Raw genomic sequence first — 17,294 nt, 5'->3', positions numbered from 1 at the left:
CCTAACCATGGAAGAGGTACTTGTTATCTAAAGATCAATCAACAGCAATGGTGTTCTCTTGCATGAGCGCAAGGACAGCTTGTTAAAAATGCACATTACTGCAGCCCAAAGGCTCAGACGGTTAAGACAAGCTATGTAGTATCTAAATCCCTTGAGCACTACAAGACTTAAAATCTATTGGGCTTCAAAAAAATCTTTCATTCAATGAACTTAATTGTTACTATGATACTGAAATTGTGTAACTGCAGATAGGATACTCTTTCAAGTATTTTTATTATGCTAACACAAAGCATACACAAACAGCAGTTAAAAAACAAGACTTTTTTATTTTTTAAACAGAATTTAGATGTTCACTTACAAGAACTATGTTCCACTGGTTTCTATCAGGCACTCTTATTTTGCTCTAACCACAGGACCTCTCACAGCTATTATCTACTCTGTGTGACCAAACCGTTGGTTTGTGCAAGTCAAATATTGCAGCTGTTCAGTACTACTAAAACTTTGATGAGTGGTACAAAAAAAACCCAACATTAAATAAAACCACTTTCTATATTTTGTAATTGGATGGTTACTCCCTTTAAGTTTTGATAGATGAACACGTATCTGTACTGTCAATGTCAGGGCAAACTGGTCTATACTGTTGCAATGCTTCGTAGTTTCCACAGGCAAGAATGTTTAAGTGATCAGCACATAGCCATGTGGCGGTAAACCCTCCTTACATCATGTTACACTGGGAATACAATAGCTGCTCATGTGGTGTTTTATTTGCCAAAGTTCTGCATAATCCATTATGGAGAGTATGACATTAAAATCAGAGGTTTGTTTGTGTTGTGCTGTTTTGTTTTTAAAATAATCACCAGTTTGTTTACAAGAAGCTTAGTGCAATGGCTCTGTCACACCTTTCCTTTTGCAGTTGGGAGAACTTTTTTGTGGCAACATTTTTAGCATGTGGCCAATACAGATTTTCGGGCTTATTTGGATTTATATTAGAAACATCTACCATTTGTAAGGGAAATGCAATACCTGGCCTTCTTCCCAACAGAAAATTCTGGTGGAGTATTTACTTGCCACGGTGATTTTGTAAGGATTGCTCATTTTTAAACCCAACCAGTATTGCAGTGTGCATTTTTTTTATTTTATAATTTTAATGTGCATCTCATTGGGTATTTGTCAGATCACCATGAAGGCCTGAATAAAAGACCACAGTCCTTTTTCTGCTGCATCTGGCAAAGTTGTTTTTCCACTTTTCACAGACCATAGCTGCCTGTCTAACACACCTCCTTATGGTATACCTTCCAAGTGTCCCATTTCAGCTGTTTGGAAATCTGTAAGCAACAAATGGATGGGGGAAGCCTGCAGGCTTGGGAATGCTATACGTTGATTTAGATTATGTACAGATGATGGTGAAAGGGCTTCAAAGAAAGCCCTGCCTGCAGAAGGCAGCAGCTGAGATCAAAGCACTCCAACCTTTGTGAAGCAGCAACCTGGCTCCTGGGCAGGGCAGTGCTGGGCGCTGCAGTGACAGGCTGGGGGCAAGGGCTGGCTGCCCAAAAGGCTGTGCCAAACATGTCTGGGAGGTGTGGAAGGGATGAGAGAGAACCTGTGGAGTCCTGAGCTAGCATACAGGCTAGCAGATGGAGAACGGGTGTTTAAACCAGGAGAGCAGCTTTTCCAGAGAAGGCTGGTTTCTGCAGCCTGAGAAAAACATTGTAAAGAAGCCATACTGGATATTTACCAAAATTAACCAGCTTGGAAGTCCTTTGGAACAGCTCTCTGAAGGGCTGTACAACTCAGCTTTAAGGCACCAAATCCTGAGATGCCTCTATGTATCTAATTGGGAAACATTTAGCTTTATATGAAGGACATCCCATGTTTACCAGCACTGGCATAATTAACTTGTCTTTCTGACCATGGAGTAGCATAAATAAGTTTAAAATGTAAACTGTGTAGTCAGTAAGAAGAGTTAAAATCCTGCATAGCAATGTACAAGACTGAAGATGAAACCATACCTATCGTGTTTTCCTTTTTATATTAATTTGTGACGGAGAAAAATCGTATTTGTTTAAAGACTTAGACAAAAAACCAAAGGTTAGCAGTTAAATGCCGGATATATTACTTTCTTCCACAAAGGGTCAATCACAGAACATTTAGTGGTCTGAGATTAATGCTGAAAACTTAATTTACGAACATAAACACAGGTTTTTATAATGTTGTCTAGTAAAATTCAAGTTTTTAGGTGACAAATTGGGAAAGGAAGTCAACTGCAACAGTTCTGAGTAAGGACAGAGCTCAGGCTATACCAATAATGTGTTAGAAGCAAAGAAAACTCCTTTTCTAGTCTATACTTCCAGAAGAACATTTATCTCACCTTTCCCATTTTCAACTGTGGGGCGCATGGGCTACGCTGTCCTAGAAATACAGTTAGAAAGATTTCATATGTCTTTTTGTTTAACCTTAAAAGCCATTAAGTTAGCAACTAGATACTGGGAAACCAAGACGCACGGTGCTTTCAGTACATGCCCTTATTTTTTTATAGCATTTCCTTTCTCTCTTTAGCACAAGTTTCTAGGGGAAGGCTGTAGAGCTTGTTTGGGATTCAGGAACCCATATCTCAAGCATGTTGTTAAAGTTTTGCAGGGTCTGTCTGCCAGGTTAATTTGTGTTTGTTGTGTAATTTATTCTTCTGTTGCCTCTTCAAAGAGAGCTGATCTCATGGGACTTAAGATGGAGGTGAACAGTTATGTGGGAAGGACCTTGACTCCTTCAGTCTACTGCTTTCTTCCTGCCCCCAGATTAAATTCATGCCTGTTGGGTATGCTTAGTGCCAGGCAGTCTGAGTGCACCCTGGAGCTCTACTGTCAAGAGATGAGGATCCAGAAATATGTTACACACAGAATTTTACACACCTACAATTGTTTTGGATGATCAGTGTCAAATGAGTGGACAACATCAAAAATGTTATCAAATGTTTTACATGGTAACAGAGGCCAGGTTGCTAATCTTGAAACAATGACTGGATCACAGCAAGAGACAGAGGGGTGGCACACACAATACTGCATAGAGGTGTGGCAGATTCCTCCACAAAACTGGTAACTGCACTTCGAGAACCTGTTTGTCAGAAATGGCACGGATCAAACAGCAATACAGGGATGTTTTATTATGTTACTCATATGGGACTGTGAAATGGAAATTATTTTAACAACTTTCTTCTTCTCTGGCAGTTATCCCAAATTTCAGATTTTCAGCTGTTACTTTATTTGCAATAGGTTTACCATTTTCTTCCCAGTGCCTACACATTGTGTAAGCTGGATGGCAAATTTATACCAATAGTTAAAAATAGATTGCGCAGAACATAACTGAACATGGTGGGGAGAAAATCTGCTACAGCCAGATTAGATTTGACCTGTCAATACTACTGATACCGCAGTTTTGTACTGCAAAAGGATTTTCTGTGGTGTTTCTCTTTTGTTTTGCTCTTCCTCTTCTGTGTCGTACTGAAAAGCCCTGGAGGTCAGCCGGAGGCTCGAGCCCCTATAACCTCTCAGAAAAATGAAGTGGCACACTAACATCAGTACCAGCAGAAGAACAGAGTAAAGATAACCAGCTCCGACTTTTGGACCTGCTGTCAAGCTTGTAAAATAAGAGCAACCACCAATTCTGCTTGACTGGATTGTTCCCACTGTTTTGATTTCACATAGCGTTCTGTTTGCTTTTTACGTCCTCACTGACTGCACATGCCCAGCTGTCAGACCCTGATAGAAAGCTGGGTCACAGCTCTTTGGAGGCCTCCCCCTCTCTCCTTATTCTCAAAGCCAGGGGCTTTACTTCTTGGTCACTGAAGGCTCTCTTGGGACAGCTGACAGTTACGGTTCCACCTGTTTGCTGCATGAACAGCCAGATTGGTCATGAAGATCTCTTAAAACTTGCAATTTGCAATCTTGAGTTTTAAGATAAACTAAAATTAGGTAGAACAGATCAGATATTTGTGCAGTGAGCAACACACAGAGCTAAGAGTGGTGATCTTGTCAGGTGTTCTAAGAGAGATGCATCCTGTGAGCGGTACTGACCAGCCTCACCTACAAAAGTTACTCATGTTAGATTCAGACAAAACAAAGCTCTTGTGTTATGAAGCATGACAGCATCATGAAAGCTGGTGCTTTATATATGTTGCTGAGTGTTTCAGATACATTTTAAAAACCCCAACAAATCTAGAGGTGCAAATTCTTAAAAGAGGAACTGGTGCTTTGATATGTTTGTAAAATCTATGCTTTTTTTTCCCACTGGTCAATTCTACAGTTTCACCTGAATTTATTCTCCCAGTGTGAGACCAATCCATAATCTGTTAGTCAACTTGTATACCTGTTCTGCCTCACTGAGTATTTTACAGTAGGACAAAAAAACATTTAGATGCAGCATGATCTCCAAGATAGGTGTTTGAAGTTCTAACTTCGGAAGTAAAGGCTTTATCTTTTTAAATCAAATATTTTTAAATACGAGCATACTTCTAAATTGCTCAGTACTTAACTCTCACTATCTCTTAAGAATGCTAAGAGAAAAGTATTTTATGCTTTTTTTTTGTACTTCCACAAAGGAAAATACAAGCAACTCCTGAACCTGCATGCCTTACTGGGAATGGTATAAGTGACCTCTTTTCCCTTGCAGGATCTGGTAATCTATAATAAGCATTTATACTTTCTAGCAGAAATAGGCAGTTATGACGCATTTTTGGTTTTTGTAGGTGAAAAATACTGCCTGGAAACCTCCATGGAGAACTACAACAAAACCAGTTCAGATTACAAACCATTAGGTATGTAACTGGCAAGAGCAGACACCTAATGAAAACACATCATGATGTGTCTGGAACTTCCCCAGGATGTTCCACTAGCCTCCAAAATGTGTTTGTTCTAGGGAATTCCTGAGCCAGACACAGTATCTTTGGCACCAAATAGCTCCAGTTGGATTTTTCTCCCTGGGGTCTTTCAGGTCTGGGCAAAATTCTGTCACCTGCAACATTCTGAAACAGTAAATTCCAAAGTTTAACTAGGGATTGCTGTAGCAATGCTTTGTATGGTTGAGCTTGCTGCATGATTATGTGGTAGACATTATTTTCTTTCCCAAGAAGAACTTTACCTTTTCCCATGCCACCCATTAACTTTATTATACTTGGCATATTCTCATTCATTTTTCTTGCTGCAGGGCCCCAGTGTGTTCAACATAACTTCTGTACCAAATCTTTGCCTGTGCTAGGTGTCCTTAACCAAAGCACTCCACAATACAACACGTGTGCATCTAATGCTTTCACACATCAGGGGCAAGATGTGGGCATATAATACAGCTATATAGAAGCATTTGCTCATTCTCTGCTTCGTAAATATTCCTAGTACTTATTTACCTTTCTGAAACTGCTTTTAACACTACTCAGCAAGCTTTCATAGAATTGTGCATTTTAAATTCAAGACAATTTTAAATGAGAACAGTTCACAGAGCTCGTCACTGTATGTATGGAATTAGGGCAGGGTTTTTTCCTTCCCTTACCCTAACTTCCACTCCTTTAACTAACCAATTTTCTTTAATCATGAGGTCTTCCTACAGAGGTTTCCAGACAGTTTGGTTTATTTTCACTTCTTTCAATATCTGAGCATTTACCAACTTCCAGTACCCTGGCTTTCAGCAAGAGGTTATACATTACAGTTAATAGTTCGACTTGCTTACTCAGCTACTGTCTGGGCACATCAGCTAGCTGAGGGGAGCTGTCACTGTCTGCTGATGTGTTTGTTCTGAAACCTTTTTACTGACACTTAAAGGGTGGCTACAAAGCAGATGAAGATTCCTTTTTTACAAGGAGTCATATGGAAAAGACTTGGGGTAATGGGTACCAGTTACTCCTGGGGACATTCAAATTGGGTATAAGAAGAAAATTTTTCACACTGAGAACAACTAGCCACTGGAATAATCTCCCCAAGGAAATGGTGGATTCCTCAACATTGGACATGGAATGTTTGGCTGGACAGGGTGCTGGGACATACAAAGTGTCTAGGTCATGCTTTGCCTAGTAAGGTTGGAACAGATGACCCCTGAAGTCCCTTCCAACCTGGGATTCTATGACTTCAACTTGACAGATCCTGCAACACGTCCCTTTTTCAAAAGACTTCGGCATGAGCATCTCTAGTAGTTCCTCAACTCTGAACATCAATACAAAAACCTTTCTAAGTTGATCTACCTAATTTTAAGTGAATTACTGATTTGTCATCTGTTGGACAGGTTAACCTAGTAATTTTCATGTTTAACCTAGTAATCTTCATGTTCTCTTCTGTTCTCTGCATTTGGAAGCAATTTGCAGTCTCTCCCTCTGCAGAGTAGTTGTACACTTAATCTGAACCCTCATAAATAGTTCTCATACTGCTCACAACTATTTTACCCTTTTGGCCACCTGATTTTTCTTAGGTAAGTTTTATTGTTTTCCTATAGTTCCCTTTCTGAAGTTCATTACAGCCTGTAATGCTGAAACTGCTAAAAAACAAAGGAAGATTTTAAATTTTTGTGGGTTTTTGTTTTGTTTTTTTTAAGCAGTTCCTGTATGCTCCTTTGGACCAAATAAAGAGACATTTCCCCTTGTGGGTTCTTATGACTTAGTGCTCCATGAAGAAGTCATCACACTTACCCATTCTATAAAGGATGACTCAAGTATTCCATTAACGTATTTCGTGTCTGCAGATTGGCTGATCTCTTCTCACACACGATAGTTACAGTTGCTTTCCTGCTCAGCAGTATAATATAGAAGCTATGCTCATCCTAATTTAAGCCTGAAAGCTGAATCTGTAAGCATTCCATACTAGTTGATACAGTCAGCTTGTCTGTTAGTTGCTAAGCATTCTTCAAGGTACAGAACCATTCTACTCACAGTCCTGAGTGAACACATCTCTTGCGTTAGTACCACACTATCTTGATTATTTTTCCTACATCAAATACCTAAAATATTTTAATAGTGCCACGTTTCTCAACTATGTTTCTCAGATGCTAGCAGTTATGTGTAAGCGTATTTCTCTCTGGGTCTGATGTTCTGTGTGTGTGCTCTTTCGAAAAGGGACCTGTCGGTGTAAGTTTCATAATTCTGAATTTGGGGGTTGCCAACCTGTGTGTCACTCTTTAGTTGAGGATACTGGTATTTGTGGGTTATTTTATTATTAAATTGAGTTTTCATTTTTCAAGAGCAACTGGTCTTCAACAATTATACTGTATCTACCAGATCCTGAGTTGCACAGGACATAGCCTAGAACACTGATGTAATCTAAGTCATAACTGCTATCTTACTAATTGATTTGCTGTTTCAACATGTAGAAATGTCAACTAGTTCTGCAATTCTGAATAGTAGCTATTTGCCTTAGCAGTAACATTTTGGTATGTAAGGAAAGCAGAACTATGTCACTCTTTGGAAAGGTGGTAAAAGACCAACATGGTGATTTCAGTTTCATGTGCAAACTCCTTTCACTCCTTTCCAAAGATCAGTATACACACCCCCCGTGTGAGAGTTTCATCAAGACTACACACAGAGCTTGGTCACCTTCCTAGTAGCAATGCCAAAGACTGTACACTTACAGGTATTCCTGTTTAAAAATCTATGGGGAAAGTAAATTGTGTTACATGTTCTTATATATGAGGGGGAGAAAAAGGGTCAGTATAGTTCTTTGGCATTTTAGGCATGTTTGTAATAAAGTGAAAAACACTTAAGAATGAGTATAAACACAAACACAACCAATATACCATGCATCAATTTCTAGTATCATTATTTAAGAGTCACATTGCATAATTATCTCGTTCATATGTGAAATGTGAAGCTGAAAGCATCTTAAAATAAACCCAGACAATCCTTCCTCTTTAAGCTCACATTCAAGTAGAAATCTATTTATGAGTCTGTATCCTGAGTGTTTGGATTGGCAGTGCACGACACTGTATTCCATCTACTTAAATTGGCATTGCTTCCTCTTCTTAAAAAAGGGGAAGCATTCTAAATTTCTCAGTTAACTGATCTGGCCACTCTACAGCCTTGCACATATCTGGCTTAAGTTTTTCATATCCTCTTTTGCAGTTGTACTAGATCCTACAGCACTCAGGAAGTTCTGCTGCAGCTACGTATACTTTTAGTGGGGATTTTTACTGAATAAGCATACACCTGCTTCATCGCTTCTAAATTTCCAACTATTTCAGAATACACAGGTGTGTGATTATAGCAATACTTAAGTATTACATAGCACTGTTCACTTGTAGATGTTAAGACTAATAAAACACTTTCTCCTTTCCTTCATGCTCCAACTTAAAACATTGAAGCATTTCAGTAAGCAGACTCACCCTCTAGATTTTCCACATAGGAGTTGGACATGAGTGCTGAATGTTGAGTCCATTTCTCTGTTGAACCTGATGGCTGGTATTCCAGGTCAGAGATAAAACTGTCTGTGTCAGAGAAGAAGACAGACATAACTACTGACTGGACTAAACCAAGATGTTACAGTTCACTCAACCAGGAAGTGACTTTCAATTTTCTTTTAATAGCACTAACTTTAAATACCCACTTTCATTCACAACTACTACATATGTTGACATAAGTAACTATTTATAAATTATCAGAGTGCCTATTAAAAACAATATCACTTATCTCATATATATAGTTACTTTTCAGTTAGCAGCCAGAGCCATAAAGGTAATGGTTAATATTTCTTGGATGTCTGCCTAGTTGTATCATGATGAATTTTATACTACATAAATTTCATTTTAGTACGCATGTTAGTTCAGAACATTCCTTCTGCAATTTTCTCAATCTGTTTTACTTACTGTGGTCAAATTAAAAGTGCTTACATCCTCTGACAGCACCTCCACTGAACAAGGCAGTCAAAAGAGTACTAGCAAATAACATGTTTATTTTTATTTTTCCTATCCTTTCACCAGAGGAAACCGTTGCTACAACACGTTAGCTTCCCCTCTACTTGTCAGGCTGTTTTCACATTTTGCCCCAGGTACTGATCTGCAGTCAGGCCACAGACAGGCTGATGTGCTGGAAACCTAAGCATGATCTTGGTAGACCAAGGCAACGTGAGAAACCAGGGAGGAAGTGGAGAACTGTACTCCATTCCACTGTTTTTCCTGGAGGAAAAATGAATGTGGACCAGTGTATTTATTACTTTAACCAACAAGGCGTGTGTTTGTTCAGTTGTGATCAGTGACTATGCAGAGCATGCAACAGTATACTGGGCTGGGTTTGGGTTTGAGCTTTTTCCCTGCCAAAGAGAGAGCTGCAAGTTTAGTAGAACAGGTTTTAATACAATTAACAAAATTACTCTGAAAGCTGGCTAATTTGTGCCTTCTGGATAGAGCCATACATTTGCTTTGCCGGCATGATTTCAAAGCCCTGCTTACAGGTGACTCCTGAGAGAATGAAAGAGTCTGTTCTTACTTCCTGATGAAATTCAAGCAGTTCAAATTACTTCTTTGAATGACTTATGCTTAATTGTTTAAAGTGTAAAGTTACATGTATTTAAACAGGAAGTGGAAAGCATTATCTGGGTTTCAATGCAAATGTCATAGAATCATACAATAGTCAGGGTTGGAAAGGACCTTAAGATCATCTAGTACCAACACCCCTGCCATGGGAAGGGACACCTCCCACTAAACCATGTCACCCAAGGCTTTGTCCAACCTGGCCTTGAACACTTCCAGGGATGGAGCATTCACAATCTCCCTGGGCAACCCATTCCAGTGCCTCACCACCCTAACAGGAAAGAATTTCCTCCTTATGTCCAATCTAAACTTCCCCTGTTTAAATTTAAACCCATCACCCCTTGTTCTGCCACTACAGTCTCTGATGAAGAGTCCCTCTTCAGCATCCTTGTAGTTCCCCTTCAGATACTGGAAGGCTGCTATGAGGTCTCCACACAGCCTTCTCTTCTCCAGGCTGAACAGCCCCAACTTCCTCAGCCTGTCTTCATACAGAAGGTGCTCCAGTCCCCTGATCATCCTTGTGGCCCTCTTCTGGACTTGTTCCAACAGTTCCATGTCCTGTTTATTTTGAGGACACCAGAACTGCACACAATACTCCAGGTGAAGTCTCACAAGAGCAGAGCAGAGGGGCAGGATCACCTCCTTTGACCTGCTGGTCACGCTCTTTTTGATGTAGCCCAGGATACAGTTGGCTTTCTGGGCTGGGAGCAGACACTGAAGTCGACTCATGTTAAGTTTCTCATTCACCAACACCCCCAAGTCCTCCACAGGGCTGCTCTGAATCTCTTCTCTGCCCAACCTGTAGCTGTGTCGGGGATTGCTCCCACCCAGGTGTAGGACCTTGCACTTGGCATGGTTAAACTTCATGAGGTTGGCATCAGCCCACCTCACAAGCGTGTCAAGGTCCCTCTGGATGGCATTCCTTCCCTCCAGGGTATCAACCGAACCACACAGCTTGGTGTCATCGGCAAACTTGCTGAGGGCGCACTCAATCTCACTGTCCATGTCACCAACAAAGACATTGAACAAGACCGGTCCCAACACCGATCCCTGAGGGACACCACTCGTTACTGCTCTCCAGCTGGACACTGAGCCATTGACCACAACTCTTTGTGTGCAGCCATCCAGCCAGTTTTTTATCCACTGAGTGGTCCATCCATCAAATTGATGTCTCTCCAATTTAGACAAGGATGTCGTGTGGGACAGTGTCGAATGATTTGCACAATTCCAGGTAGATGACATCAACTGCTCTACCCCTGTCCATCAGTTCTGTAGCCCCACCATAGAAGGCCACCAAATTGTCCATGCCATTTTGAAACAAAGCAGTAGATAAAGGACAAATTCTCGTCAAATAATAGGAGATTAAGAAAATAAGGTTTTTTCTACCAACTATGATACAACCAGCAAGAAAAGGACATTATATAAAGATATAATGAATCCAGGGAGATGAGCAGAAAACTATGTTGGGATGAAACAAATCAACTTTTACCAGCAATCCTCTTTAAATCTCAGGCTTTCAAAGGAGTAGACAACAAACACTGACAAAAAGCCTCTAGAGAGGACAGTGGAGTTAATCAGCTCTTGTAAGCAACAGCCTCTGCACCATAAAGTCTGTAGAGCTTAGACGATAAGGATTATCTGTCACTTTAGCAGAGAAATATGCTTTGAAGCAATTTTTCTAATTGATTTTGTACATAGAAGGACTCTGAGGTTCTTGCATATCCCAACAAAGCTGCTGACAGCACTGAGGTTTTGCTCTTACACATCCCTGACAAAACATGTCATGCGTAACATGTCTCCAGACAGCACCTTCTGCAATGAAGCATGCACTGGCCTCAGACACCCAGTATTTGTTGTTTGTGAAACACGGTAAATAAAGCAACAGCCATAAAGATTTTGTTCAACATGCACTGAAGTTACCAGAACTTGAGGCACCAGATAAATACAAATTAAAAGTACCTTTCTACCTCATGATTTCAGGAACATTTGAGAGCTTTTTACTTCCTTAAGCAATCCTATAATGTGTTTTGTACCCAAAGAATATAACATTAAAATTAAAGCTATTACATTGAAATGGAAATGAAGAAAACTGACATCCTGTAGATCTATTTAACTGGTCAAAAATACATGCTTTTATGAATCACCTCCTTGTCTTGGATTCTCCCTTAAAGAAATAAATATTAAGAAAAAACTTTAATCACTCCATTATCTGCATTAACTTTGGGTCAAAGCAGTATGTCTAGTTAAAATTAAGAGTTCTACTATGGATACAGTCAGACTAAAAGGCTACTGCAGTTACACCTTTGGTTTTCAGGACCAATTCCTACAGGAACCAATTAACTCTTTTGTAGCACTATTTGGATAAAAGCTTAGTTTTTCTATCCTTTACTGCTACTGAACTGAAGCAGGATATGTGGGCAATGGGACTTGGCCTAAAAGATATACTGGTTTTAGAAAAGTAGACTCCAAAATATTCTAGAGCGCAAGATTGTTTGCAGTGGCACTAGGGTTCTTTCATATGCTTTGCAAAAATGAGTTCGATGTGACTGTATGGTAGTTGATCATACCAACTGTCTAGGTTTCGTAGTATTGCTGCATCCACCTTGGAGTTTCTGTGGTTTAGAGGACAGGTGAATGAATTGCTGCATCTGCAGGTAATGAGGATCAGTTATCCTCAAAGAACATCGTGGCTAGACTGCAGTGCACACTTCCTTGGGGACAGGCCTTTGTTTGTCAACTCCAGATGGAACTTTATCAGCTGCATTCGTGTGAAGAATCCCTGCAGCTACGTCACAGGGGTTAGTGCAGCATATTTAGACTGGTTTTGACTCCACATGACCAGCAACTAGGACAGTGTCAACTTTCCCTAAAAGAAAAAAAGCAACAGGCACTGCCAGGCTATAATTAACCCTCAGTGTTCTCTGCTGTATTGCTGCCAGCTCATTCTGTTGGTCTGTGATCAAAACCAGTCACTGTGTTTGCAATGGCAAGTTATTGAGGATGTGGTGAGCTACCTTGCAAGTTACCATCCCAAGCCACAGGACAGGGTTCCTTTGAGAATTTTCAGGCTCAATTCCAACTTGACTAGAAAGTACTTTTTTTTTTTTTTTTTCCTTCAATTGACTGATAAAATAAGGCTGTTTGAAATGTTAGGAGGAGTGTAGTTTTCCTGTACATATTATATATATAGCTAGACAGACAGGCTGAATGTGCCTGCAGAGTCACAGCACAAGCTCTACAGTTGTTTGGCTCAGTAACAAGTATCTCTCTTCATGTCATCATTATGTCACCACACCCAATTTATGTATCATAGTGAACCACCTCATTTCAGTCATATATTTACCCTTTCTCTTATGCAAGAAGAGAAACAGTCTAACATAGTAATTATAAAGCGTGAACCTTGGAGCTGGAGGACATGTGCTGTGCAGTGGAAAGCAGCGTGAAAGCACCTAAGCATACTTTAGCTGGTGTCACCAAGGAATGCCTAATGCCTTCCAGTTCTGCTACAATTGCAAATGTCTGCAACATGATGTAGACATGCCATCTGCGCTCACAGAGTAAGCTTCTACTCTAGTAAGTCTTACATGGGAATCTTTTTGCAGTGGTGCAACCAGCTGAGCTTACTTTGAATTGGTTATGAGGTGTCCTATGGCTCTCAGGGCAATAGGAAGTTTCATATGGTCATAGATGGCTGACAAGTTATCTGAAGTTCTTTACACATCAGCAGTCTCTATCTCACCAGGTGACTTGCTGGCACACATTTTATGAACACAGTAAATGAATCTACTAGAAGATATGATTGTAGCATCCTTTAACCGCTGTCAGAGGATAACATCCTCTTCAACTTTTCTTCCTGTTTCAACCTCTTCCTTTTAATCTACTGATAAGTCTGGATCTTTCTCTGGTTCATTCATAACACCCACCCATTTCTAAAAGTAGATTTCCATTCTCTCCCATTGTGTTTCAGGTTCTGCCTTGTGTTGAGGCTGAGTGAGGTGACCTCATGCTTACAACCTTACTAAAGAATATATACTACTGTAACTTTGGGAATGCCTGTTATAAATAGGAATATTCTGAAAGTTTCGTGTACAACGTAAGCTAGAGTTCTTGTCACATAAATCCTTCCAGGCATGCTGCAAGATGCAACATTTTGTTCCATGCTTAGGAAACAGTAAAAAACAAAAACTGGTGCTGCAGACAAACATCTTAAGTTGGAGTTGTACTGGCAAGAAGACAGGTTTTTGAGCTGCTCTCCTCCACACTAAGCTAGACTTTAGCATTTGGCATTTTTTTTTTTTGTTTCTGTAGATCTTCAATGCTCTGTTTGGCAGGATGCTGCCTTAATTAAAAATTACCTGTTAATGTGTAAGTTTAAAATATAGAGAGAAATACAGTATAGACTCCTTCTCTAATGCTTTCTTATTAGTTACTACTGTAAACTGCACAAGTTAAGTTGAAGCTACAGTAAAAAGCTACCTGCGAAGACACACAAATTTTCTAGCAAAGAGCAGAGTAAACCCCAAGTTTCCCAGCAAGAAAATTCATCAAGTGGAGAGTTATCACAGAACTACTAAAATGAATCAATGCAAAGGGCTTAGAATTCTACATGGAGTATGTCTGACAAAGCAGACTTACTGCTTTATGTACACAACTGTTAGAGGATTTCTAGTTACGATTTATGGTAAATCCATGTACTTCTAATCTTCAGCTTTATGTAATGGAGATGCAATGAGTAATAAAATGTAAGAGGATTAGAAGGTCATCCCGATTTGCTGAATACGGCCTAACATAATACCTTAAAAATGGTTAAATAACAGTTGTACATGTTAGAAATCTCATCACCTTAGAATGCCATGAAATCCAAGGCAAACTCATTCCTAAACTGCAAATGACATTACATTTTAGATCAACAGTATGAGAACAGACTTAAATCTAAAACTTGACAACAGGATAGGTAAACCACCACACAAGGAACACTGCTGAAAAGCAGTGTGGAGAAATTATATAACTAGACTCAGTCTAATAGTTTGGGTTGGAAAGTACCTTAAGATCATCTAGTTTCACCCCACCTGTCATGGGCAGGGATGTCTCACAGTAGACCACGTTACCGAAGGCTCTGTCCAACCTGGCCTTGAGCACTGCCAAGGATGGAGCATTTACCACAGCTTTGGGCATCCTGTTCCAGTGCCTCACCACCCTCACAGAAAAGAACTTCTTCCTTGTATCTAACATGAACTTCCCCGTTTCAGTTCAAACATGCTGCCCCTTGTCCTATCACTACAGTCCCTCTACAGCATCCCTGTAGGCCCACTCCAGGTACTGGAAGGCTGCTAATGAGGTCTCCATGCAGCCTTCTCTTCTCCAGGCTGAACAGCCCCAACTTTCTCAGCCTGTCTTCATATGGGAGGTGCTCCAGTCCCCTGATCATCCTCATGGCCTCCTCTGGACTTGTTCCAACAGTTCCATGTCCTTTTTATGTTGAGGACACCAGAACTGCACACAACACTCCAGGTGAGGTCTCACAAGAGCAGAGCAGAGGGGCAGGATCACCTCCTTCGACCTGCTGGTCACGCTCCTTTTGATGCAGCCCAGGATGCGGTTGGCTTTCTGGGCTGCAAGCGCACACTGCTGGCTCATGTTCAATTTCTCATTGACCAGCACCCCTAAGTCCTTCTCCATAGGGCTGCTCTGAGTTTCATCTCCGCCAAACCTGTAGCTGTGTCTGGGATTGCCCCGAGCCAGGTGTGTATTAGGGGAATGTACAACAATTTGGGAAACTGGGAAACAGATTTGGGAAAAGACAGAGATCACCAACTGCCTGTCTCTAGCCTTACACCTGTTTGCAGCCCTATATATGCCCTGTCTATACCGGGAGCTGTTAGCTTGGGGAGCTGGGCAGAGGGCAGACTTCCTGAAAGATGGTAAGGGGAAAAAAAGGGGCCAGCATGGGGAAGGCGGGAGGAGGAGAAAAAGCAGAGGGAACAAATAAAGAGCAAGAACCTGCTTTTTTGTAGTTCTAGTCCAAAAGTTTATCAGCTTGTGCAGACTGACTACTGCAAAGACCTAAGCAGAAAAAAGTACTGTTTTACAGAATACCTTTTAAGTAAGCATACAGTAGAAATTACTTAGAAATTGTGTTATATTTCAAATGTTTTCCAAAGTATCACTGAAATTTCGTATTTCGCTGTCCTCATGCATTTTGATCCCTTGTTTCTTTAAGTGAATTAGAAAGTGCTTCCTGTAGGAAGCATGTAGGGGAAGAGGAGAAGCCAAACAAAATTCTAGGTGGAGATGAGAAAAGCCTTAAGACATCAATGAGATCCTGGTGAAAAACAAGAGAAGAGCCACATAAACTTCAGCAAGGGAAATAAAAGGTAAAAAGTATATTTTCTTCAGATACCCAGGCAGAGGATCTGCCTTTAAATGATGCAACTCTTTTTCACTCCTGGTCTGACCAGAGTCCAGCTTGCTCTGATTAATGAAGGGCAAAGAATACAAGAAGTTAGCCCATGCTGGTCATTGGCAAGTGTGACTGGCTCTGCAGAGAGCTTGTAAGTCCTGAACCCACATGTCAGCAGGAGATGCTGGATCAAGACTAATTCAGATGCTGTTGCCTTGAGCACTGATGTATGAAGCAGCTCTGTAGTTCTGTATTAAGTAGTGGATATGGGGTTTTTGGTGTGTTTTGGAAAAAAAGAAGCCTGAGGAGGCAGCAATATTCACTTTTAGGAGTTTTGCTTAAAGGGATTTAGGTAACTGCTACCCAGAATGTGTTGGTTGGTTGTTTTCTAAAAAGAATTTTAAATCCTACTCCATCAAGCCATACAGCTTTAATTTCAAGCCTAATTTTAGCATGAGGTAGCACATCCATACTACACTCAAATTTGGTTAGAATTTCTTAAAATATTTCTTTTTCTTAAAAAATGCAATATCTAGTATGCTGATTTGGAAACAGTACGTTACTTGAAAGAAGACTATTTATGCTGGCAAAGTTTTTGTTTACTTTTTTTTTTTAAGACTACTGACTTAAATATTTAAGATCAGTAATCCAGATATGATTTACACAGTTCACAGTTGGCATTGCCTTAGTATTTTAAGAGGCTTATTTGCCCTAATTGCTAATCCTTAAAAACCTACCTTCCAACTAAATGCAGCTTCAGGTTTGATATATTAGCTGGGAGAACATACTGTATTAACATTCTTTTATGCATGCAATTATGTTTGGATTTTTTCCTTAAGCGTTAAACCATTAATACAGAGTAACCGATTTGCTGTTTGTGTCCAGCTCAATCTGTACAGAAACTAAAACTTGATTACACACATAAGAAAAATTTTGAAGTTATTTTTTAAAGTGCAGTAATCATTAGAGAAATTATAAAAAAGTGCTCCTGCCCAAACGTGGTTTTTACTTAAAGCTGATTAAGCAGAAGAAGGCCTTACTTATGTTGAGAGAACTAAGCAGCTTGTTTACTGTCACTCTGCCCTTTAAGATTTTTTGAATGGCAGGTTTCAGGCTAGACACCTGATTGGTATTTGCAGATTGGAAATGAAGAAACAGAACCAAACCCAACCACCTGATCAGTTATCAAGTGGGTGTACTGTGAAACCCAACTGAAGGTAATCTCTACACTTGCAAACATATTGCTGCTGCCAATTGCTAGTTTAGCGTTTAAAACTTTGCACAGTTTTCCATATAGAAAGTTGAAGAAGGCCTCATAACTGCTGATTAAACTATAAACTTCTACAGCAAGAGTTATTTACAAAGAGAAACCAGTGAAACTGTGGCTATCTAACTCGTGTGTATG

At 40.1% G+C, this 17,294-nt stretch overlaps 1 protein-coding gene across 3 annotated transcripts in view; it reads right to left on the bottom strand.

Annotated features, from left to right (window-relative positions):
- Positions 1–17,294, bottom strand: part of NFATC3 (nuclear factor of activated T cells 3) — a 75,697-nt gene that overhangs the window by 5,264 nt on the left and 53,139 nt on the right. For 2 of the 3 annotated variants that reach the window (XM_062609145.1, XM_062609146.1), the window contains exon 10: positions 8,347–8,448. The exons of the other annotated variant lie outside the window; for it this stretch is intronic. In XM_062609145.1, the coding sequence (XP_062465129.1) occupies positions 8,347–8,448 (102 nt within the window). The remainder of the gene's footprint in view (positions 1–8,346; positions 8,449–17,294) is intronic. 3 annotated transcript variants of the gene reach the window in all.

Source organism: Pezoporus occidentalis, unplaced genomic scaffold (assembly GCF_034315485.1).
Source record: "Pezoporus occidentalis ecotype Australia unplaced genomic scaffold, CSIRO_AGI_Poc_V1 ctg135, whole genome shotgun sequence".
In the NCBI taxonomy this organism is placed as follows: Eukaryota; Metazoa; Chordata; class Aves; order Psittaciformes; family Psittacidae; genus Pezoporus; species Pezoporus occidentalis.
The sequence above is the reverse complement of the archived record's forward strand: the minus strand, read 5'-3'. Positions and strand labels throughout refer to the sequence as shown.